The sequence below is a fragment of the Rhipicephalus sanguineus genome, chromosome 9, assembly GCF_013339695.2.
Source record: "Rhipicephalus sanguineus isolate Rsan-2018 chromosome 9, BIME_Rsan_1.4, whole genome shotgun sequence".
NCBI classification, from domain to species: domain Eukaryota; kingdom Metazoa; phylum Arthropoda; class Arachnida; order Ixodida; family Ixodidae; genus Rhipicephalus; species Rhipicephalus sanguineus.
The window spans coordinates 12,339,324-12,364,613 of NC_051184.2; the positions used below are offsets into that span (position 1 = coordinate 12,339,324).

A 25,290-nucleotide genomic window follows, 5' to 3' on the forward strand; every position below is an offset into this window, starting at 1 on the left:
GATCAAAGGCCTTTGAAAAATCTAGGAAAACACAATCTGTCTGTGTCTGTGTTAGTCTGTAGGTCTGTCATGAGTTCTAGTAGTTGTGTATTGCAAGAGAAACCTTTCCTGAAGTCATGTTTTGGGGAGCTAAAGAATTTGTTAGATTCAAGATGACTGTGAATGTGAGAAGCAATGATATGTTCAAGTAATTTACAGCTAATAGAAGTCAACGAGATGGGGCAATAATTTTCAACTTGATCTTTACATCCCGGTTTATATACAGGAATAACTTTTGCGATTTTCCAGTCCCTGGGAAGCTGACCTATAGACAAAGACTGTCTGAAAAATACAAAATAATATTTGGGAAGACATGGAAATCATATTCTTAGTGTTTACAAATTGATGTGAAATGAATGATAACAGGAAAATTGACCAATTTGTGCAGAGTAGTGGCTAACAAAACGTTGTTGTCAAATTCTTTATATTATTTGAAGGGGTACTGACACAAAAATTTTCGTCTCGCGTTTTTTTTTAGCTGCAATATGTTGCTGGACACATGGCTTGCTGCAGCACGCGACAGATAATTAATTACAGTTTGTTTATTACGGACCGATCCTCAGTTTCGGTTTGAGAGAGCTTTAAGAATGACCTAGTCACCGAGTGCACCTACTACTTTAAGTCACCGAGTGCAACTGCTACTGCCTTCTAGCATGTGAAATGGTGACACCCTTCCGCACTGCCAGCATCATCTGCCAGCTTTCTTTCGCCTGCCGCATGTGCTGCGCAATTTCGTTGCCATCGTCGTATGGTGGCAACGATTTTCTTGAGGCACAGACTCACGAGCAGTATAGTAGTAGTCTGCTGGCACACTTACAGCCAAAGGGCAATGGCGAATAGGACGTCGTCATTCTAGCTGCGCCAAGCACAGAGCTCGGCCGCAGTGGTGACGTCACGAGGTGAGGCGTATAGGCTGGATTGCACATGCGGACTTCAAGATTCATATAAATTACCTTCCAAGCTATATTCGCTGTTGGGACTTGGTAGGCGCATGTTCGCAGGAATCTATCTCGCAGACTATCTCAGCCGCGAAATTTCGTGTCAGCACCCCTTTAACCCTATGTAAACAGAGAAGAAGAAATCAGGCACAGCAGAGAGAAAGGGGAGACAGCTGAATATTCTCAGAATACTGATTAGTAGCGGCATCACATAATACTGCAAGCCAAGTACTACAAACACAATGTGCTGCACACCACTTTTTCCTCCACTTCTTTTTATCGATTCTGCAAGTTAAATATGCACAAGTATGTAAGGCACATCATACGCGACCAAGTTAGTCTCAAACGGTCGCAAATGGCCACTTTGGTCGCAAAGCGACTGTCTTGGCTCGGCCACTCCCTGCTCAATTTTTCAGTCATGTGACTGCAGTCGCATGACTGAAACCAATGAGACGTGCAGGAAAAGGACGTCACTGCATTTTGCGGGGCAATAGCAATACCAGCAATGTGAGGAGACGTGAATTCTGTGCGGCAACGGGTAGAAAATTAGCATGCAGATGTGAACATCAGTCGCCTTGAGTCACTTTTTGTTTGCCAGTCGCGCAACCATTGCTAGTCACAGGTGTGAACGAACCCTCACTATTTATGGCACTGTAAAGTGAGCAAAGTACTGGGCAGCAACATCCGAACAAGAATGCTTCCATAATACACAGGACAATCTGAAGCTCTTGCCTCGAGGACGGCTGACAATGTGACTGCAGTGCCAAGCATTCCTCTTCACTCTAACTGCCCCCCTTCTGAGTCATCATGGCGACTTGAGGAGAAAATAGTGTGGCATTTGTCCATAAGTGGTTTGACAGGCTTGGCAATATAAATATAGTTCACAGGCCATGGATATTTGGAGACAAGCTTTGACAGCAGCTCAACAGAGTCTGGAAAAAAGTTGCAGCACGGGTGGTCATCATTGTGTTGCAATTATCATTGCCATTAGTCTATGTTTGTGAAAGAATAGGCAAGCTGATGGCATTCCCCAAGGTTGCAAGGCCACTACAAAGGTGGCCGTACATTCAGATGAGTTGGGTCAGTACGAGAGAATGGTGTCAAGCATCTTCACAGACACAGGGCAAAAATTTTGTAGTCGCCTGTGATGCAGTGTTGTAGGTGTACCCCATGAACGGCAAAATAAGGTCCCAGTCAGTGTGATCAGAGGTGACGTACAGTTACACCTGGATATAACGAACTGACAAATTCCCAAAAAACTTCGTTTTAAAGAGGATTTCGTTATATGGAGGTTCGACATGAAAATTCCAAAAAGAAACGCTTAATTATGAAAAAAGTAACAGACGGTAGAACTCGCCCAAAACATTTATTTCGCGGTAAGAAACTGCGTGATTTTGCTTTGTTGTTTGTTCATAATGGACGGCAGCACTGACCATTCGTACAACATCAATGAACACAATGCTGCTCTGTCATTGCCCAGCGAGCTCGCGGCGCGGCGCAAAAGGTCGATGGCGTCCAGCACCTCCTTCGCGGAGGGCAAGGCGCATGCCGAGTCATCCTCCCAAGGTCCATTGTCGTCACTGCGGTCTCAGACAGTTTCCGCCAGAGCCTCATCAGTCATCTCCTCAGTTGTCACAGCACAGTTGTCCGCGTATAAAAAATCACAAATCTGCACATCGTCTGGGGCTCCTCCATCCGTGCACAGCGAAATCCAAGCTTCGGCGAGATAAGGCGGGCATGAAGGCTCCTCCTCTCCTGCGTCGATTTCCTCAGCCTGAACCACCTGAACCTCTGTTGAAATACGGGCCTTGCAGAAGCAGTTCGCAAAAATTTCCGCACTTGTTTCTTGCCAGGACGCTTCAAGCATCTCAATTGCTTGCACAATGTCTACCTTCGTATATCGCTGCAGACGAATGTTCAGCAGTTTTTAGATTAGTCGCCGACGGTCTGAGTACTTGACACTGTTAATAATTCCTTTATCAAGGGGCTGAATGAGCAATGTGCAGTTCGCGGGTAAAAACTGCAGTTCAGTGTTGGAGAGCTCGAGCCCCTCTAGGTGGTGTGCAGTGCAATTGTCTATGAACAGACAAATCTTGCGTCCTTGCCTCTTGACGTCATTGTTGAAATCCGTCAGCCACTCACTAAATATGTCGCGCGTCATCCAGGCTATCGTATTCGCCACATAATTTACGGGCATCCTGTGGGTTCCCTTGAAGCACCTAGGTCGGGCGCTTTTGCCAATGACCAGCGGAACTCGCTTGTCTGTTGCTTCCATCTGAATTTGTGCACAGTAGAACAGTCAAACGACGTTTGCTCTGTTTACCGCCGTGGCAGACGTCCCCTTTAAGCGTAAGGGTACGGTTCGGAAGCAACTCGTAACAAAGCGCCGTTTCGTCAGCATTGTACACATCCGACACTTTGTAGCGCTCCAAAATACCCGGTAGTTTGTGTTGGATCCACGAGTCAGTGCCATCTCTATCCGCAGAGGAGGACTCGCCACTGATCACTTTGCCGATGATCCCGTACCTGCGTTTAAAACCTTCGAGCCACCCGTTACTGCCTTTTAAATCATCGCAGCCCAGGATGCAAGCATAATCCTTTGCCTTTTGCTGCAAAACAGCGCCGCTGATGGGTACGTTTTGTGGCCGCATGTCCATAAACTATGTGAACACAGCTTTGCCGACGTCGGCGTATGTTGACGACTTCAATTTCTTTTTGCTGCCCAGGCCACACTCCACAGCGCTGCGAATCGCATCTTTCGCGTTTAAAATCATCGACAAAGAACTAGCTGGGATGCCAAATTTGGCAGTGACACCCTTCTATTTTTGGCCTCTAGAAACGGCGTCCAAGATGGCCATTTTGTTCTCAAGAGTCAGTATCTCGCGTTTCTTCGTCGAAGCACTCATCCTTGGATTGTCACAACAGGTACTGGGTGCGTGGTTGTGTGTCGGTTCGCACAAGCGCGAGGCGTCAGAAACGAAGAGCGAGCGACACGATGGCATCGTACCGAAGAAAACCGACAAAGAAAGACATGGAAAATGCGGAAAGCCACAGCACTGCCGGTGCTGCTGTGACTCCCTCATTTTCTTTTTTTTTCTTCTTTTTTCAGTGGTGTCACCTAGTATCAGGTTAGCGAAGTGAAAAGCAGAGACTTGCACTGTAACCAAAGAGTGGCGCTGCCAGCGTGCTGAAAAAAAAATGTTTTTTTTTCTCTCTCTCTCTCTTTGGCAAAAAGGAGCGGGCTAGGCCAGCTGCAGCAAGCAGCGGGATCAGGTTTGAGGGAAGGGTTAGGAAAGGTCATGCCCGCGGCGGCAAGATCACCAGGTTGAGGGATGCAAGCCCGCCTCGCGCACGCTCGCACGCACACATGCGCTCACTCACCTCGCAGTCGCTGTGCCTTCGAGATTGCCAAGCACGATGCCGCCGCTTCGCATACCGTCGCGGCGGAGAAGGTGCTTGAGGTTGCTACTCGCGCAAAAATGACAAAATTTGGGCCAAGACCTTTAGGTCGTCGGCGGGGGAAATTCGTTATTTCGAGGGGGTCTCCCACTGCCAGCAGGTTTAACTGTACTTGAGAACCATGTCGCCAAGTGTGCAGTTTAATCGCTCCATCCAACCATTTCTTTGAGGACGTTAAGTGATGGTGGTGCGATGAACAGTGCATTATTCAGCAAGGAGTGTCGAAAAGAGTCACACGTCTTCTATCACTCAGAAATTTGCAAGGCCTTGCAGGAGTAAGGGCGCTATGCATCATGGGGTGTGGCAGCAGGCAGGGCTGCCACAGCCCATGATGCAGACTCTCATGATGCAGACTCCAGACTCTTTCTGCATACCACATCAAGGGTTTGTACAAATTGTCGGCAGCAAATGTTGCCATTTGAAAGCAAACACCTTCCCCATATCTCATATCATATACGGGTCATTTCTGAAGAAGCTTTGATGCCAGGATTCCAATAAGATGTCCATACCAATCTCCAATATGACTACAATCTCGACATCAATACTGAAATATTGTTTTTGTTTCACGGTTATGTTTCAACACGACTACCACATGGGGTGCCTCACGAAAACAATGCTTTAGATCAGTCATGCCTAGTTAGCTCACGGGCATACTTATTAATAAAAAATTTTTAAAATTGGAAGCGAAGAGAGTCGTGCGTGGGCCACGGGCCACACGCAAGAGCCTCGCGGGCCGTGTGTTTGAGACCCCTGTAGAGGCACTGGAGTAGCCGGGGAGGCTGACCGGGCTGATGAATGGCAACGACAATGACGCTACAGATTACTCCCCGCCACAGAAATGAACCCGTAATGAAAACTATGGGGGCGTACCGTAGAAACCGGAATATAGGACGGACCAGAATATAGGTAGAACCCCCACTTCTAATTACTGAAAATTGAAAAAAATAAAAAAGTACATGGTACGGCCAAAGTATCAGAAGGTGCCTTTACTGTGAAATGCAATTTCAAATGGTGCACAGTGAAAATGCCATTTATTTACACGTGTGTTTACACATAAGTTCTACATGGCAGAAAGCCAAAAGATGGGCTCAGCATTAGCTTCGTAAAACGCCACAACCGTCTTGACAGCATTCATTTGGATGCACGTTGAGGTCCCCTGTAGCAATCACGACGCCAGCACGGCTCCCGGTTAAACGGTGCAACCTTGGTCTGCAGCTCTAGATACGCTGCAGTAGGGCCCCAAAACAAAGTTTTCTTCTCATCGCTGCGTGTCGTGATGTGATACTTCAGCATCTGCCAGTAGCAAATGCTTCTGTGGTGCACTCGATCTGCCTGCTGATCATAGTCATACATGCCGCTGTAACCAGAGCCGTCGGCATTGCAGGAAGCAACAAAGAAATAGTATAAAGCGAGATTGGAGCAGCAAGAACACCCGTGCAAAGATAAACTTTCAGTTATTGTTTGGGACTCACGGCTCCCGTTCCCGTTCACATGCGCTCGCATCACAACACACCTTTCACACACTTCAGACCAGATTTCTTCATGCCTTCGCGAACTCGATCACTGTTTTCTTGAACGCTATTGGTGAACTGTCGTCGGCCAACGGTCGAGAACAAGAAAAAAAGCACCTCGGAGCCCAAATAGATTCACAAGACAACAACAAAAGTGCAAAATGAGACTGCCCACGGCACAAGGCTGGTAGTAAACAAAGCGGCGCCGATGACTGCGATGGCGATGGAGGCGGTTGACTTTAGTTGGCCATAATGGCCAGACTTGCGAAGTTTTTCTGCCAATGACCGGTATACTATAAGATGGGAGTCTACTTTTTAGGGCTGTTTTATGAAAAAAAATTCAACCTATATTGTGGTTCTTACGGTATATATATACAGAAGTGTTCTTGACGCGGGACAAAGGGCTCCAAGTCGTCAACATTGAGAGGCACGAGGTCTTTATGACCTTTCCGGCGGGTGCATTGAGAGAAGCGCCGTGAGCGAAGAACTGGGCGAAAGTACGCTGTAGTCGTACCCAGGCAGCTCCCATGACGACTTGACGGGGCCTTTCGGTAGCGCACTGGGTGTCGCGAGTGAGCACGGCTGGCAGAGGTGCCCGCAGATGGAGTTGAGGGCAGGTGCCGAAGGGCCTGTGCGGGCAATGTGGACGATACAGTGTGATGTGGCACAGCAGAGCAACGATTACCGAGAATAAACAAAGAACAATCATGATGGGGCTTCCGGTTGCGCACACGGTGCTGACGTGGATGCCAACAGGGAGCAACCATGAAGAGAGCGGTACCCGAAAGTAGCTCGTCTTGACCGCTAACATTGGCAGTGGGTCTGTAGTGCTGGTGTGGATTTCGTCGTCAGCTCAATGCCGACCTCAGCATTGTATAGTGTCCGGTGTGCTGGCACGTGTAACAAGTCGATGGATGCAGAAATGTCATGCCCGCATCTGCTGGTTCACGTCCCGCGTCAAGAACTCAGGAGGATGGATGTCGTGGAACACAGCAGGTGTGACCTCTGCCGGAGGATCCGACAGCGCACCTGTGTTGGATGTTCGAATCACGTCCAGGTCACCAATGTAGCGACCGACATGGCCATGCCGTTGTCTCACTACTTTATTTGGACGGTGAGGGCCGAAGCGACCATCCAAGGGCATGAGCGCGTTTATTTCTCCTCGCGCCTCAAGCGCTGAGGCATGAGCTGCGCTCGAGGCGCAGTGCGGTGGCGGGAAACTGATGATGGTGATGAAAGGCGATGATGATGACGCTATGCACCATTGCAGCGGGGATGTCTTGAATTGAAAGGATTATATTGTGCTAGCGGATGGCCCAAAAAGGTGGTGGTCATTTTTGACAGCTGTCCAGGGACGTTTCGTTCTCTTGCCCCTGTACGGAGAGCAGGCAGTCGTTTTCGACAGTCTTCTTTATCTTTTTAACTAATGCCCCTCAAACACGGGCGAAAAGTACCGCACTTCACAGTAAGCCAAATTCGTTGCTCTGAAGGACCTTTTGCAGAAAAGTTGTGCCGATAACACACAGCAATGCACTAAGTTCCTTAGCTGGTTCGTGGCCTCTGCGATTAGCTGCGGTTTTTCAGATCAGCACCACAAAAAAAAAAAAAAAGTGTGAGAGAAAAGCAAAAAAGAGGCTCTGCTCGTTAGATCAGCAGAAGAGAAAACATTTTCAAAAAACATGCTGTTGTAGTTGCGGCTTTTGTTGACTACAACATACCACACTATTTACAAAGCGAATGACACTGCCAGAATTCAACATGACGGCGCTAGCAATTTGATGTGGGCGTACAAAGGGCGACGTCACTGCCTCAGCAGTGCACTTTTGGGGGCTCAGGCATATTTACAACATCACAGAGGGGATTAAGCGGCACCCACAGTGCCTTCACTGAAAGGCTGTTGAATTGTGCACGTTGTGTGCGAGAGTACGCTGGACGTTCGAAAGGTCGAAGCGGAATCTGCTTTCCCAAAAAGGAACATTGCCGGGAGGGAGATGCTCCTTTGTCGTGTGTCACAGATTGTCATTTTTGCGACCCAGCGCCACGCCGATTAACGGACACCGCGCTCCCCGCTGACCGGCGGAACCACTTGACCTTGAGAGGGTTGTCTTTAGAGCCAAAGGGGTGTTCTTTGAACGTTTGCCATTGACGTTTGATCCTTTATACCTGTATCGGCGACGACGGCCGTTGAAGGCTGCGATGTAACCTGAACCAGGTATAGACTGCAAGACGCACCAGCTGAGAGCCAAAGAAACGGACCATTCTCACGGTGAAAACTGCAGGTGGGCAAGCTGTATGTGATCGCCTTAAGAGGTTGTCACTCTCGCTCAGTTGAGTAACCCCCCATAATTAAAATAGGGCGTGGTCAAAATATTTTTAGGGCGGAGCTGGTAACAATGAAACGCACACGATTGGACCCTTTTCCCCCAGGAAGAGAAGCGGGGGACTCGAGGGGATATCGCCCTGCTAATGAGTCTAGTTGCTTGTCTAACATGGTATAAAAGATATCAGCAAATATCCCTTCTAGAAGTTTTTAGTGTGGCTCTGTATCGGCTGGCCACCTAAACTTAGCCGTTCATCTAGTTGAGATGTGTAATTAATGTCTGCAACGCAGGCATCGGAACTTTAATCTCAAGTTAGCTCAACCTGCCTGACATCGCCTTCAAGCCCTTGGAAAGATCAACGTTGAAACTTCGCCAACGTTGCAGTCGTGCCAGATCTCTCTGCGACTTCTCGCATCCGATCATCGGGGACTCAACGCTTCCGGTCATCGCACATATGCCTTTATCTGTTTATGCTTTCGAACTTTCTCATCTTTAGCTACTGTTAACTCAATTAATGTCCACTGTTTACCTAGATGTACAGCCTGTGTTAATATCTTCTACTGTTTGTTAATTGTGTAATATACTTGCTTCTTGTACACTGATTGATCGATATTATATGCGTGTTAGTTATGTTGGGTTTTATGGTGCAAAAATTTGTAGGTTAGTTTGCTTTAAGTGTTGTACTGCTGAGATTTCTTGAGCTGCAATACCACTAGATTAAAGTTGTTGTTCCAAACACGTCTCTGATCTCTTCGTTGTGTTTGCTTGCGTACAGAATGACCTAACCTGCTGTCATTCCCATTGCCGGCTTCGTGCTGGCGACGCTGGAGTGGCAACTTGTAACAGTGTCACTGCACATTAACGCTTTTCCGGAAGATGTCCCCTTATGCAAAGGACTTTAGAGTGCCCTTGTGTCAGGGTTATATAAAATGATGAAATTGACCACTTGCTGCGCGGGCTGGGAATGAAGAAAGTGCTCTGTTTTCATGAGAAAATCGCACGTGCAGGATGTGCACATCTCTTTGGATGCAAAAATGTTCTAAAAGACAAAGGTGTACTCCAATTTAACAAAACAATTATTAACATAAGCACCCATGCACACCCCTGCACAGGACACAGCTTCGACTTAAAGGGGTCATAACCACTTTTCCAAGTAATGATCTAATGGCCTCAGTATCGGAGTGTACTGCCTCCCGAATTGATTGCCGCAAAAATTTCTCGAATCCGTCAAGAATCAGCGGAGTTACGGGGGTTTGGCGCACACTCCCAGCGCTTTCTCTCTTTTCTCGTGCCGGCGAGCGCACTGGAAGCTAGACAGGGAGGGATGGCATGGGGGAAAGAAGTTACGCCAGCGCGCGTCATGAAACGCGATCGCTCTCCCGCTGTGATTCGCTTGCGCGAGTGCGGCTACCGTGTACTGAGGAGTGCGGCGCCGGCAAGTGGCGGCACCCCGCGGCAAGAAGCGCATCTGATCCGAACGCCGCTCTCGATTTACGTCGGCTATCGGTCAATAAGCATGCTTTGTCTCTTGCGACGTACAGCGGACAGACGCCCCGCCCACCGACGAGAGTGAGAACCGGCCTCTGTTTGAAAAGAGGGTGCCTGGAGAAACGGCAACTTCGCGTTCCGCTTGTGGCCATTATGCGGCGCGCACGACTGTAATATTTGGCAGAGCAGTTCATAGCCGTGTCAGCTTTCCGCAGGATGTGTTTTTTCAATCAGCCCAAGGGGTGCTTCATGACCCCTTTAAACGATGCAACGACATTGGCCCAAAAACGAAAGTGGGGCAAAGGAGAACTACTGGAATCATGGTCCATTCGTCTTAAACCATTGGCTTGAACAGCCACGGCCCCTACTGGACGTTTACAAGGACTTATGCGACACTGGTCGATCTCCGCTCATCTGTTGCCAGTGTATATACACTGAGAATGGTACCTGCACAGGTGGCAAAACTAGACTCTTGAGAAAAACTGCTCTGCAATTCCATCCGACTCAAGAAGACTCGCCAGCACTGTTGCAGACTGCTCAACTCCTTGGCTCATCGTGCACTAGCTTTTGTTTACTTTTGAACTTTTGTTATAGTTAGCCATTGTTTAGCATATGCTTTTGAACTGTTAGTGAATTGCGATTCGAGAGCTTACACACACAAACACACACACACACACACACACACACACACACACACACACACACGCACGCACGCACGCACGCACGCACACACACACACACACACACACATGTTGAGATGCCAGCCCCCTCCCGAAAAAAATTTCTGGCTATGCCACTGCGTAGAGGGTATCGTGCCATTTGTTGTTGGTGCTCACTCTTTCACACGATTGTGGCCAGTCTTCAACAGCAGGCAGCATCCAAGCAAGAACTAGCCAGGCAAGCTCGTGCACCACAGAGGACTGGTGATGCGGCTCCACTGCTGATAGTTCCTCTTCGCTACAGTACACTTTAACCAAATGCTACCCAGCTTCTTGTAAAACAAACACAATGTGCCCATATCCAACACGCATGGGTAAGTAAAGCTCATATATAGATAACCAGCGATGTCAGTTACTGTTTGCTTGAAGCTAGCATGTCACAGAATGAGAAGGTAAAGGATTTACCGACAGCGTGTAGTCAATCTGGGGGGCCATCTCTGCATTCGTTCCACCCCGAAGGCGCAACACAGATGGTGCATCTGCAAACAGCAGGCATGGCAGGGCAGCCTGAAGGAGCAACACGACACTCCTGGAAATACAAACAGCAGCACTTATAATTTACCTCCTCCATATTAACATATATCAACAGACAACACGTGCATATATTATTTATTTATTCACACACTGCAGGCTCAGGACCAAGCCCATGCATGCAGGAGTGATATCAAGGGTGAATCCCAAGCACTTGTACAAACAGAAAAATAGCAATTCACAATCAACGTAAGTAGTATACGCACACATACGCACATACATAACACACTCATACATACATGCATATATATAGCAATTCATAATCAATAGCACTACAGTAGACTCTCGGTAAATGGCAATCTCTTAAACGGAACTGCTGCTTAAATGGAACAACTGCATCTAATGTAATTGGTTCCGTACTTGGATTCAGCGCCCCTGTTCATCTCTCAGTAAACGGAACTCTTGTTAAATGGAACACATTTTCCTGCTCTCTTCAGGTTCCATTTATTGAGAGTCTACTATATAAACGCCTCATTACATATATGCTTGGCTGCCTCTCTGTGAGCAAACTTCATCTGAACATGAGGCCATAGTAATTACCAAAGTGATGCTTATTAATGGAGGGGGGATTTAGATGGTTCTAACCCCCCTTTGTAACTGCCCTAATATCCTCGTCACCAAGGGCCCAACGTGCACCTTTAAGGGCCCTGTTGACATCGTAATTTCAATTCAGGATGTGGCTTGAGGTCAATTTTTGCTGATTGACTCCAGAAATGCGCTGTATTCCCTCACCTGCTTACAAACTGAATGAGTGCAAACCGCATGGTTTGTGGCTCTGTGTTCAATTCGAGTGACGCAGCTTTGGACGAAAAAGATGCTTTCACAGGCTGTCAGTCGGACCCCATTTCTTTTCTTGCACTTTTTTGATGACGCACGGAGATATCTCAGAATATTTGAAACAAGCTATTGTTGGTGTACAACAGTAATGCGCTGCCTGACTTAGCCACAGGCTTCGGTGCACAATGTATGTGACATGAAAATATATTACATGTAGCCGCTCATGCAGCTGTGTATGCAGTGTCACATATTCACACAAAGAAATCTAATGCACTGACTTGCATATATTCAAATAATACCTGGTTCACTGGGACACTCCTAACGTGTTTAAACTCAGGTACCTAATAAATGCCATCAAATTGCCGCACGGCAAGGTTTAATGGCACTTAGAGCGATAGTTGCGCAATAAACAGGTTATGTTCGTTTTGCCTTGAATGTGCATGTTTCTTCAAATTCGACGTCATAAAGCGCATTTTATAGAAAAGTCACTAGCGTTGCATTGTGCATTCAATGGCTTTACTCGCTCTGGAAACGAAACACGCTTAATGATGCACATTTCCAGTGTCGCTGCCGGCGGCATTCTCGGCACTTCGTTTTAAAATCCTTGACATTATAGTGAACGCGAATTGTGTCCGTCATGCAGCATCCTTGTTTTCTTTTAACTCTTTCATGCACAGAACTGCATTTCTGGCAGGAAACAAAGTTTCATGCAAAAAAACGGTGAATTCTTTTTGAGAAAATTATTTTCTCACAAGCAAAAAAAAAAAAAAATGGCACCTTTAGTTCAAAAGATATGAGGTGGTCACCTCACGTGACCGCCATGCAGTAAGGGTCTACCAGTCAGTTTCGGTGGAAGGCTGCAAAACAGTGCTTTTTTCCCTGCAGGAGCACAGGGACATTGCATATACCACACATCCGTCTCAATCTTGAAGGCTTATTAAACTATTTCGCAAAACTTCTCCTCCAAGCACCAATAAAAAATACTATATTACCAACCTTCTAAGACCCTTCATGCACGGTGGTCACTCTAGGTGACCACCAACTTCAGCGACACAGTGCTCTGTGCTGACTGAGTACAGCTCTTAATTTCGCTATTCCTTGGTATTAGCTACTTATACAATGTGTTGTCCTAAGCTTGGTATTAGCTACTTATACAATGTGTTGTCCTAAGCTATCAACTTAATAAGAACCAGACATACTTTCCTTTCAGTAAAAAAAACCTTTGGTCCATCATGTAGAGCACCTTGAAGACGACGGCAGTCGGATATAAACAGATGTAACCCGTAAAAACGAAACCCAAACGAAGTGGTATCGTCTCTGTCACTATGTTGAAAGCTTTAGAAACGTGCCATATAAAATCTCACGCGAGAGGCTCGTGTGCTTCAAGAGAAAAAAATGAAAAGGTGGTTATCTTGGGCGACCACTGTGCCAGAAAGAGTCAAATAGTCAATAATATGCGCTCTCCTTGCCAATTACATACATTCTTTTTGCATCACAGCTCAGCAAAACACAAACTGAGAACGAGGGCACTCATTCGACGGCCAACTGAGTCTTTCGTTACTTTCGCTGCAGTACTGCAGTGTCACGCAAAAAAGCATACTAAAATTTCGAAGGGGCTACTGCTGTCGCGGGTCACAACGCACCTGGTTCATCAATTAAGTACGCGAGTACGCACCGTATATTTACGAGTGCTGGTATGACTGCCGACATATAAAAACTTAACTGACAATCACTAAGGGTTCTTCCTGACGTTGCTGCGGCCCTGAAAAACAATAAATGAAAATGTACGCCAGCTTTCTTTTGTCGCATGCTAATTTTCCATGCTTTCTGGTGATACGAATTTCGGATGATATGAATATTTTTGGTGGTCCTGGGAGATTCGTATCACTGAGGTTTCACTGTAGTAACGTGCCACCGCTTTGTATTACAGGTCCTAGCAATTAGTGCCACTGTCGATGTGCAAATGAGGCACAATATGGTTCTATTCGGCAGGACCAAATCAAATTTAAAAGTAACTATTGATCCACGAAGAAAAAGTCATTTGAAGCACTTGCGACTTTCTAGGTACATGTAGTGCGAACCTTCCTTTTCCGTGCCTTATCGCAGCACATTAAGTTTGCTAAATATAAAAACTTGCACACAAATGTTGACTATTTGAAATTCTGTGTCCATCTCTGTCATCATGCAAATATAACTGTGGAACAAATCGAGGAACAAGCCCTCAAGCCGCAGCCGGAAATCTTTCGCAGATACTCTCAAAGACTTTTTTGATCTTCAAGAGATGCTAAGTCATGAATTTCCTCTCTCATTTAAATTCCATCGGATTAGAATTTTGTTCACCCTTGAAATAGAAGACTCCCTGCCGTTTTCGCATGCTCTTGTAACCTGAAAATAAAACTATGGAAACACACTAGTCGATATGTTCAGTTCACTTCTAGCCATTTAAAAATCCATAACACATCAGTCGTAAAGACAATAACGCAAGGGGCCAAGACGCAACACAGCACACAAATTGAAATAAAAAAAAGGAAAAAGACAGGATATTCAGGACAATCACCAAAAACGGTTACCTAAATTCAGAAAGCAATTCACTTCCGCAAACAAAGCCACGCAAGCTGAGAAATCCAGCAAACAGGCCCTCCCAATCAACACCACCACAGAAATACGTCACTTTCCACTATGTCCGAGGCACCAGCAAAACCATCGCACGTAGCCTCAGAAAATAAGACATCCAAGTAGCGTGCAAGTTCTCTACCTGCTTCTAAAGAACGGCTGCCGAAAAGAGATAACCCAAGGCATTGTCTAAAAAAATTGCTGTCTCTAGCTGTGATGCCAGCTGCATAACAAAACCGAGAACCTCAAAGAAAGACGAAAACGACGTCCCCAATTTTGCAAGAGATCACAACCCCATAGCCGAACATTCCAAAGACCGAATCAATCTTTCTGAAACTGCAGTCCTCGCAATGGAAACCAATGAATCCTGGCATATCCAAAGGGCCCAAACAATGCTAACCTCACTCAAGGCAACCTGCCTCTTTTGAACACATTGGGCCTTCACTCCTCTCTGCGCAGTGCAAAAAAAAAAAACGTGGGCGTACAGCCTCGCACAGCCCGGTACTCCAAGTATCTCCCTTTTGCTGTTTCCCATCTCACCGACATAGCCACACGTCTAAACAGCTCCACACCTTAACTCATTCCTACCCGTCACACCCTCTAACTCCTGTGTTCTTGTCAAGGTGCATGTTTGGGCTAGTTGGTACTCCATTTGAACAGCTAAATAGTGCGAACTTCAGGGACGAAAGACACGAGAATGCGACACACACAAACGCTGTTCACACACAAGCGCGTGTTCTTGTCGATGCGTGCACCACTGCCGCCCGACGCACCCTTCCATACACGCCGAACATGAAAAGAAGCCCTCTTCGTGCGTCTCCTTTCCTCAAACTTTGAAGAAGGAACCATACAGTTACCCAAACGTCTGCACAATGCCCACCCAAACTTCCAAAGATAAGAAGGCGGTGGTGGCCGATCTATTCGCCGAGCTTCTAGGCACATTTTCAATTTCGAAGCAAGTTTCGACACGACGACGCACATGTTTTCTATTTTCTTAGGAGCTTGCGTTTACTGTAGGCTCATTGTCTGGAATCACCCACCACGATTCGGACATTGCAGCGGCTGAAGGAATGCAAGACGACGTGGGCCAAGCCACGGACCAGCCATGCCCCTCTGCATACATCAGAGAAACAATGAGCCACCGCTTCAAGGGCATCCCTTGTGTGTGCCTGTTATAGTACAGCTGCGGTGGCGCAGGCAGACGAATAGTGTCATCTGTCCCTTAACGGCTTCAGCGGAGTGATCGTGTATTTTTCCTGAACGTGGCACGTCAGTGTGGCGAGAAGAAAGGCGACCTCACACGTGGCTCATTCATCGAAGCGACCGCGACCCCACCGAGGCTGCATAGCACGGCCGCACGACGAAATTACTTTAAGTACATTCACAGTGGTTCCTGCATTTCTGAGCGAGCCTGGCTTTTAGTATGCTGGTTAAGTGCGCGAGTGCCATTTTTCGTCTGTCAACGCACCGACGATGCGGCATCTTCAAAGTTACGAAATCCGTAGCATGTGCTCCGTCAGCATCGCACCTACCCAGAGTGCTTTTTTGCACCACGTCTGAGTGTGCGGAGCAAGGAGCCGTGGCACAATGAGTCAATGTTTTTGGGTACGTTTAGCAAGGAAGGAATCTGGGCAAGTGCGAGAGGTATTTCGGGCACCACGTTTCCCTTTTTCAAGAAACACCTCCCTTTCTCTTTTTACCATTTCTTCTTTTTATAGCCAACGGAAGCTATAGAGTTTGGTGTGCACCCACGCCTACATTTAGTTCTCTTGCTGGAACTTTTTTGTGTCAGCATCGACAATGAGCTACCTCGCCAAAGCCTCCTCGCTGATGCGCCAGTCGAACACGCTCCTCACTTACTTCCCCAAAAAGAGTCCATGTGCAGATTCAAGAGATGCAGCAACAACGTTGCAATGCCAAATTCCAGCCGTAGAGGAACTGGTGACTGATCAGATATTGTCGTCAGATGAGTCCTCACCGAGGACGCATCATTCGACGAACCTGCGCACCCTAACAACCTGGGGATCTACGCCGGCAAGCCGGTAAGTGTGGCTATAATGCAGTTTACCCATGATGTGAGAATTGTACGTGTGCAAGGGAATGCAAAGAGGCAAAGCAGCTGGTGAGGATCAGGTAACATCAGACTTGTTGAAAGACGGTGGAGAGATTATGTTAGAGAAACTGGCCACCCGGTATACGAAGTGCCTCTCGACGGGGCAAATACCAGAATCTTGGAAGAATGCCAACATCATCTTGATCCATAAGAAAGGGGACGTCAAGGACCTGAAAAATTACAGGCCCATAAGCTTACTGTCCGTTGTCTACAAGCTATTTACAAAAGTAATTGCTAACAGAATTAATACGACATTAGAGTTCAATCAACCAAGGGACCAGGCAGGATTTCGTACAGGATTCTCAACAATAGACCATATTCATACTATCAATCAGGTGATAGAGAAATGCGCGGAATACAACCAACCCCTATACATAGCCTTCATAGATTACGAGAAGGCATTTGATTCGGTGGAGACATCAGCAGTCATGCAGGCACTGCGGAATCAAGGCATCGACGAAGCCTATATAAACATAATGGAAGAAATCTACAGCGGATCCACAGCCACTATAGTCCTCCATAAAGAAAGCGACAGAATCCCAATAAAGAAGGGCGTACGGCAGGGACACACGATCTCTCCAATGTTATTCACCGCGTGTTTACAGGAGATTTTCAGGGCCCTAGATTGGGAAGAGTTAGGGATAAGAGTTAATGGAGAGTATCTCAGTAACCTACGATTCGCTGATGACACTGCATTGATGAGTAACGCGGGAGACGAATTACAGCTCGTGATTACTGAACTGGATACGGAAAGTAGAAGAGTAGGTCTGAAAATTAATATGCATAAAACTAAAGTGATGTGGAACAATCTTGGCAGAGAACAGCGCTTTGCGATAGGAGGCGAGACACTGGAAGTTGTAAAGGAGTACATCTACTTAGGACAGGTAGTAACCACGAAGCCGAACCATGAGAGTGAAATAACTAGAAGAATGAGGATGGGATGGTGCTCATTCGGCAAGCATTATCAAATCATGAATGGCAGTCTACCACTATCCCTCAAGAGGAAGGTATATAACAGCTGCATCTTACCAGTACTTACCTACAGAGCAGAAACCTGGAGACTTACAAAGAGGGTTCAACTTAAATTGAGGACGACGCAGCGAGCGATGGAAAGGAAAATGATAGGTGTAACCTTAAGAGACAGGAAGAGAGCAGAGTGGGTCAGGGAACAAACGGGGGTTAAGGACATCATAGTTGAAATCAAGAAGAAGAAATGGATATGGGCCGGGCACGTAGCACGTCGGCAGGATAACCGACCGGTGGTCATTAAGGGTAACTGACTGGATTCCAAGAGATGGCAAACGCGTGAGGGGGAGACAGAAAATTAGGTGGGTAGATGAGATTAGGAAGTTTGCAGGTATAATGTGGCAGCAGAAAGCACAGGACCGGGTTGATTGGCGGAACATGGGAGAGGCCTTTGCCCTGCAGTGGGCGTAGACAGGCTGATGATGATGATGTTTTTCTCTTTATGGCAACAGCCGCCATTTCGATATCTCAAAAATTCATTCTTACAGTTGCACAAGTCGACAACAATCATAGCTATCGGCAATCTTTAACTGCTATACATTGGTCTTTTACATGCGTAACGTGTATGTATTGAGTTTATCCTGCAAAACATGTAGACAGTTTGGTATTTGTTGCATTGGCAAAACTTACAGTATGTACCTGACAAAGCAATCTGCTAAATGGAAATACGAAACTTCCCTGCGGCAGGTGGTTGATTACACGCAATCTCCCGGCTTCCAATATTAATGATTGGAAAATGAGACATCAAAGCAATCTAATGCATGTACTGTTTTGTACTCTGCCCGCTTTTTTCTGTTCACCTGCAGCTGCCCCCAAGGTGAGTACAAGAGAACACAGTAGCTTGCGTACACAAGTTGTTTGGGGGCCCCGGCACTCTAATGATTGGGCAGCTGTCTCATTTTCCATTCCCTAATTACTCCTCTTCATTTAGTGGATTTACGCAGAATAATTTCATAGATTCCAAAATCTATATTTTTTGTTCGAATTACCAACCCATAAAAATAAATTCTTGAGGTTCAGGATTTTTGATTACTGCAATATGTTCAAATTACACTGAGGTCCTAATTGAAAAATTAGCCTGGCTCTAGTCGCTAGATTTTAGCTCTCTGCATAATGTCACTTGTTTTATTCGATCCGATGCCATTGCTTGGCTTCTATTCAAAATGGGTTTATGAAGTTGGGATGTTTTTTCATTTGTGAGCACTGTCCCTCACTTCCCATACAGGGAAATGTGTCGTGGGTTCAGCCATCTATTTTCTTCCTTTCGTCTTTCTGAAGCGCCAGGTACAAACCGAAATCAATCATTATAAATTATATAATGACGAGTGGAATGGGGAAAGCCACAAGGCCTACTCTGCTGATGTGCATGGCTGTAGCCAGAGTCTGAGGGTTGCCTCGCAGCCCTTGTAGACCTCGGAGGATGTTACAATTTTATGCTCTTATAAATGCTCACATGGAGTTCACTGTCTATGAGTGTAGCTGAAGGGGCATTACTTAAAGGTGATAGCTCGGCTAGTTGCAAACTGACTTTTCGTGTATTACCAGCGCTTAAAGAAAATCGAAAAGAAACAATTACAAAAGAACGATAGCACATCCCTACACAGTTTAAAACTGCAGCTGCTTTTTTATATTGTGGAGCGCCCGCGAAATGAATGAATAAATAAATAAATAATGCACAATGTTCAAAAAACCACATAAGTGGTCGAAATTCCTGGAGCCCTCCTCCACGGTGTGCCTCATATTCACACCGTGGTTTAGCATGTAAAAACCCCAGAGTTTATTAAATTTTTGAAATCAAACTGAAGGCGTCGATCCGTTATTTTCGAGCAAAAAACAACCCCCCCCCCCCCCAGTGCGCTTAGACTGTTAGTTTGGAAGGGAATGAACAAACTTTAGTAGAACATTAAATATGCATATTTGCTGTCTAAGAATTATTGTTTATGTGTGCACGTCTCATAGTGGTGCTGCCCCGCCACGGTGGTATAGTGGTTATGGCACTCGACTGCTGACCCGAAGGTCGCGGGATCGAATCCCGGCCGCGGCGGCTGCATTTTCGATGGAGGCGAAAATGTTTGAGGCCCGTGTACCTAGATTTAGGTGCACACTAAAGAACCCCAAGTGGTCAAAATTTCCGGAGCCCTCCACTACGGCGTCTCTCATAATCATATCATGGTTTTGGGACGTTAAACCCCAGATATTATTATTATAGTGGTGCTTGTTACTTCCTAATCTAAGTGACAAAAACTGCACATAAAAGCAATGTTTTTTGCTTTTAATGCGCTAATGCAAGTTACACAAGTCGAGAACCCAAAATGAGATTATTTCAGCATGTAATAGCATTATTCTGTGAAAGCTAGTTTCTAAAGTGAATGCTGCTAAATGCTTTGCAGTATTGGCTGATGAGACAGCCGATGTAGCCGGCGTTGAGAAGCTTTCGCTTTGTGCACGCTACGTGAATATGAAAAAAAAAAATCGAAATTCGGGAGGAGTTTCTGCAGTTTATTCCTGTCACTGACCTAACGGAAAGGGGCCTGGCCGATACAGTTTTAAAAAGCTTAAATGATATAGGCACTGCAACAGAGTACATCAGAGCTCAGGGGTATGAGCTCTGATGTACTCTGCGTTCAAGCACACGTCCGAATATGTCTCTCTCAGTCTGTCAAGTGCATGCTCTGTGCCTCAGATTAGAAACTGCATGGGAACCGTGGCGAAAGTTTGTGAGTTTTTTCATGCGAGTCCAAAATGCCAAGCTGCTCTAGGTGATCTAATTGAAAAGTTAATACCAACCGCTCGCGTGACGCGGTGAAGTCGCTCTGTCCAACACGATGGGTTCAGAGACACGATGCTCTGAATGCGTTTGTAGATATATTCTTCACCCCATTTCGTCTACTCCCCAAAACATTAGCGACAGCTGGAATGATCGGGAATCTTTGTCGAACGCTCAAATCCTACTGTGCGCTTTGCAGAGAAGCGAATTTCTTGTCTGTCTTTTTGTGGCGGAAAAAATTTTCTCCATAAGCTTGCCATTAAGTAAATACTTGCAAACTGTAAACATGGATCTTTCATCCGCTCTCAGATTTGCTAATAATGTTCTGTTTACTGCACGAAATCTTACATCATGAGCTCACAAGGTATTTCATGAATGTTTTGAACATATTATGTCAGTTTGTGAAGAGGTTGGCTTGGTTATTGAAATGCCAAGGGTCGTTGGTCAGCAAAGGATACGCTCAAATGTGCCTTCGTCGACTCCGGAGGAGTACTTCCGTCGTCGTGTATTCATTCCATTTCTCGAAGCTTTCACAGAACAAATCGATGAGAGATTGGTGAAGCACAAGAGCATTCTTACTCAATTTAAAGTTCTCGTTCCTTCTTCATTAAGCCTGTTACCGAGCAAGGACAACAAGAATGCCTTGCGCATTCTCTGTGACCATGCTGGTGTCGGGGGCTCCGTGTCGTCTGCTGTGGGAGAGCTACATCTCTGGTACAAAAAACTTCAGCGGCTTGAAAAACGCCCCCTTTGGAAGCCCTGCAGTCCTGCCCGGCTGGTATTTTTCCTGTGATCAAAAAGCTTCTTCAAATTATGGCTACTCTCCCAGTAACGACTTCTACAAGTGACTCTCAGACGTCTTAAAACCTACCTTTGCAACACGACTAGGCCACTAAGGTTAAATGGTCTAGCTTTGCTACATATTCACTGAAAAGTTCCTTTATCACCTGAAGAGATTTTGGATGAATTGGCAACAAAGCCACGACGGCTGGACTTTAAGCTGTAGAGCGTCTCATCCGCAAACGCGCCATTGCTACGAACGCCTGCTTGAGAACAGACCTATGGGCGCTGCCTATTGAATTGAGTGGTTTTACACCAGCTTCTACAACATGCATAAGTTGTTTGTCTCAAATTTTCCTTCACGTGGTTTAGCTATTTCACTTGTGATTAACCCTTCACTGCCGGTTGTCACGAATTCGCGACATACCGAAAGACGCCGATTAAGTAACACACGAAACGCGTTGATGCCTTCACCGGTGGCTGTCACGCATTTGCGGTGAATGTAGCTTTCAGCACGAGACATCTAGCGCCATTGCGTGTAAGGTATTGCAAGCTGGAACCCAGTGTTGTGTATCAGATGCCGGAGAGTGCGAAGCACGTGCAACAGCTCTCACTTCTTTGTTTTTTGCTCGAGGGACGTAAGTTCCATCTCCTATAAAATTTTTTCGGTGTGCACGCATACAAGAGGTTGCACACGACATGTCACGTTGTTTTGAAGTATGTTATTTCCTGCGCGATCCTCGCTTCTGTGGTAAAGTGGCTAGCCACCCTATCTGTGGTATGTCGCGAATTCGCGACATTCGGCATTTGAGTCAATCGGTGATGACTGCCGGTATGACAAGTTCATGATGGAATTCCACTCATTTTTTGGGAAAGAAAAGTTTCGCACGCGCTTGCCACCTGAAGATAAAAGTGACGACAGCTGTCTCAGTGACAGCGAAGACAACGATGTCGATCCCGATCCTCATGCACAAGCACGAGTGTCTTCATCGAGCAGTGATGAAGACGAAGATGTGGTAGACCAGCCAAGCTAGTGCCTCTCTAAAACATGCAGTGCGGAGGAAAAAAAAAAGACTGTCAAAAACAGCGGGAAATGCCACACTGGAAAACCGCTCATCCTCAATGTGGCACTGTCCAAGCTCCTATTGAATATTTCAAGAAATTTTTTATGACACCTTCACGGAACACATCGTTCAGCAGAGCAATCTGCTTGCGACGCAGAAAAATCCGAACAAAAGACTGGCTCTGTCTCGTGGTGAGCTAGATCTATTTCTTGGTGCCGTCGCCTTTATGTCATTCTGTCGGCTTCCAAGAAGTCAGCTATACTGGGGGGCGGAGTCTAGGGCAAACACTGTGGCCGACACAATGTCACGTGATTGGCAGGAGGCAATAAAGTCAAACTTGCATTTAACAACAATGACGACGCCAAGTTACGTTTCCCTGAAGAGATCCGCTTCATTGATGCGGCGATGCCGTACTTGCGTTGCATTGAACATATTGAGCTACTATTGGCTTAAGTGCCGGTTGTCGCGAATTCGCGACATACCTAAAAGTATGCATTAAAGTTGCATTTTGGATAATACAACTGCTGATTTATGTTAAGGTTGCTATTTAAAGCTGAAAAATGAAAAAGAAATTTTTTTTCTTCGGCGCTTTCATAATTCAGGCATTAAAGGGTTAATCATACAGATTACAACTTACGGGCTCTGTCCCCACTATATATTATCTTGCTCTTCGCTCACTTTGCCAGTTCATTATTAACGCATTCCTAATGTCAGTATAGGACTGTAAGTCAACCTGTCCGGCTCGCACATTCTCTTCGTTGTTCCAACTGACATAACTTGTGCATTCCTAAAGTTAGTCCACTCCATCAGTCATTAGTAACCTTCTAAAATGCTTACAAAACTCACGGCTGTTTAAGTATGAGCTTAAACGGATGGCCACTTCTCTACAAATTGCCTTCTTTTATAGCATAACTATCGGCGCCGCTATCGTGTCTGTCGCCAGCGCGACATGCGTGCTTTCCCTGCGTATGAATTTTCATCAGACTTTCTCCCTGACCCTAACCCTTTTTCTACCATCAGAAGCGAGGCGGTTTTCTTGTGCCCATGCTGGCGACTTAAATAATGTATAAAAAATGGTTGGTTGATCCCTCCGTCATAGGAATCGGTATAACACGAAAGTGAAACGTGTCGTCACAGAAGTAGTTTATTATTTATAGTGCATTGGTATATGAGAGCTTGTACAATGTCTACTGTTGTTTGGCAGATATAGCACCGGTTGATGTGGACGCATCTCACTCACGTTGACGGCCTAGTGGCACATCTCCGTAACGACGACAAACGCCCATGATCCTGATTTAACCCTTGTGGTAGCTGAAGTTCTTAACGTATACGTGGACTCCGCATATGGTGAATCCCGCACAAAGATGGCATAACAAGCACACAAACACTAATGCTCAATATGCATTCCTTCAAAGCGTCGCAAAATGCGAAGAGAAACGCTACGCGCGTCGTGTCTTCCCTCTAGCCTGCACGTTACTTCTCACAGGGCACGCAGGGAACGCGGAGAGACAGCCAGGCGAGCGTCGGAGAGCTATTTGTCGATATGGATGGATGCTATGAGCGAGGCTTGCGCTAAAACTGCCACCACACGGTGTGTTAAAGCGTTGGCGAAATTAAACTTGTATTGGAAACGCGCCGAATGGGACGGTCGTTGCAACAGCACGTTTTTTTTTTCGAGCCTTGTGGCACAGATGTCACCGCCCCGTTATAAAGGGGACGCTCATAGCATCCATCCATCCATGATCACTGCCAGACGCAAGTGTGAAAGATAAAAGGCGCGTTCATGCCGCCTCCGTAATGTGTTTGGCGGTAGCTCAGTGGGCTAAACGCCCCCCAGCCATCGTCACGGACCGAGAGGTCATGGGTTCGATTCCCGTTATCGAAAATTTTTCTTATAGTTTTTTTCTTTGCCATCTGATGGCATTCATTTTGCTGACCTACTTCCGTGACGGAAATACGCCATGAAAGTCTTGGTGGACCCCGGCATAAAACACTTTCGTGTTAATATTTAGTTCTCTCTCAGTTTTGTTGCTAAGGTTGCCAAAATCAGCAGAAGACAAGAGGACGAGCACACAACTGCACCAACCACGCCTGTGATGACGTAGCTGCCTTGACAGGCATATCCTTCTGTCGAAATATTGGCCATCACGACTGAGGCACTTACCTGATTCGACTTTAATTTTGCCAATGATGCTATGATAATACACGTCAACGGGCAACTGATTTTCCTAGCCTACCCAAACGAATTTCAGAAGTATTTTTCGTGATGTCAGGTTAACTTTCACATTTCAACCATATGAGACGACCTTGAGAGAAATAAATTTATAGATCTCTTGTACACCTGAATAAAAAATTTCTCGGTGTCTTTGTATCTGTGTGGTGTCATTTCTCTACTTTTTTTAACCCCAGTCACATTGTTTCTATGCAATGATTTATACCCTTGATTTTATATCAGCTCTTTATGAACTGTTGTCATAGAATCAGTGTACTTATTCAGACTATGCCGTTCGTACAAATGCAGCTAGTTAAGGCTGACAATTCACTTTGAAATATAGTTTCACGAGGCTCAAAGGAAACATAATATATGATGTTCCGCTCTCATAATTTAGAACATGCTGACCTGCAGAGTTTTTCTTAACAGCATTGCGCGACCGCCAACCGGCCGGCATATTGGCACCCTTCTCTCTGCATGGAGCAGTAAAACTAATTATGTGCCGGACAACATTGTTGGGAACTATGTTATGCGTTGCTTTATTAAATTTGCCGTTTATTTTCCACGTGGACTGCTTTGCTGAATGGATTAATGGCCCTGTCAAGCTCTTGCTACATAATAATTAAGGTGTCTCTGGAAAACGTCGAAGTATTAATCATCATCATTGATGTTATTATTATTATTTGGCATTTTTTTGCTCTATTTTTCCAGCGGAAACGACATGTTACGCAAGCCCCCCCCCCCCCTCCACACACACAGCAAATATGCCATCACATGACCTTCATCAAAATTTGAACCCCCCCGACAGAAATCCTGGGTGCGCTACTGGAGTGCAGTGCTTCCACCCTTCCCTCACTTATTATGGCTTGCAATCTACTCATGTTCAGGTCATTTCTCAGCACTATCAAATGTGTTGCTGTGGGAAGACTCCA

The 25,290-nt window shown here is 46.0% G+C and overlaps 1 protein-coding gene across 1 annotated transcript in view; it reads right to left on the bottom strand.

The window, feature by feature from the left end:
• LOC119404351 (RNA 3'-terminal phosphate cyclase-like) overlaps positions 1-25,290 on the bottom strand; it is a 131,913-nt gene that overhangs the window by 91,922 nt on the left and 14,701 nt on the right. Inside the window, exon 4 of the mRNA XM_037670893.2 lies at positions 10,881-11,004. Coding sequence (XP_037526821.2) covers positions 10,881-10,910 — 30 coding nt within the window. The 5' untranslated portion in view covers positions 10,911-11,004. The remainder of the gene's footprint in view (positions 1-10,880; positions 11,005-25,290) is intronic.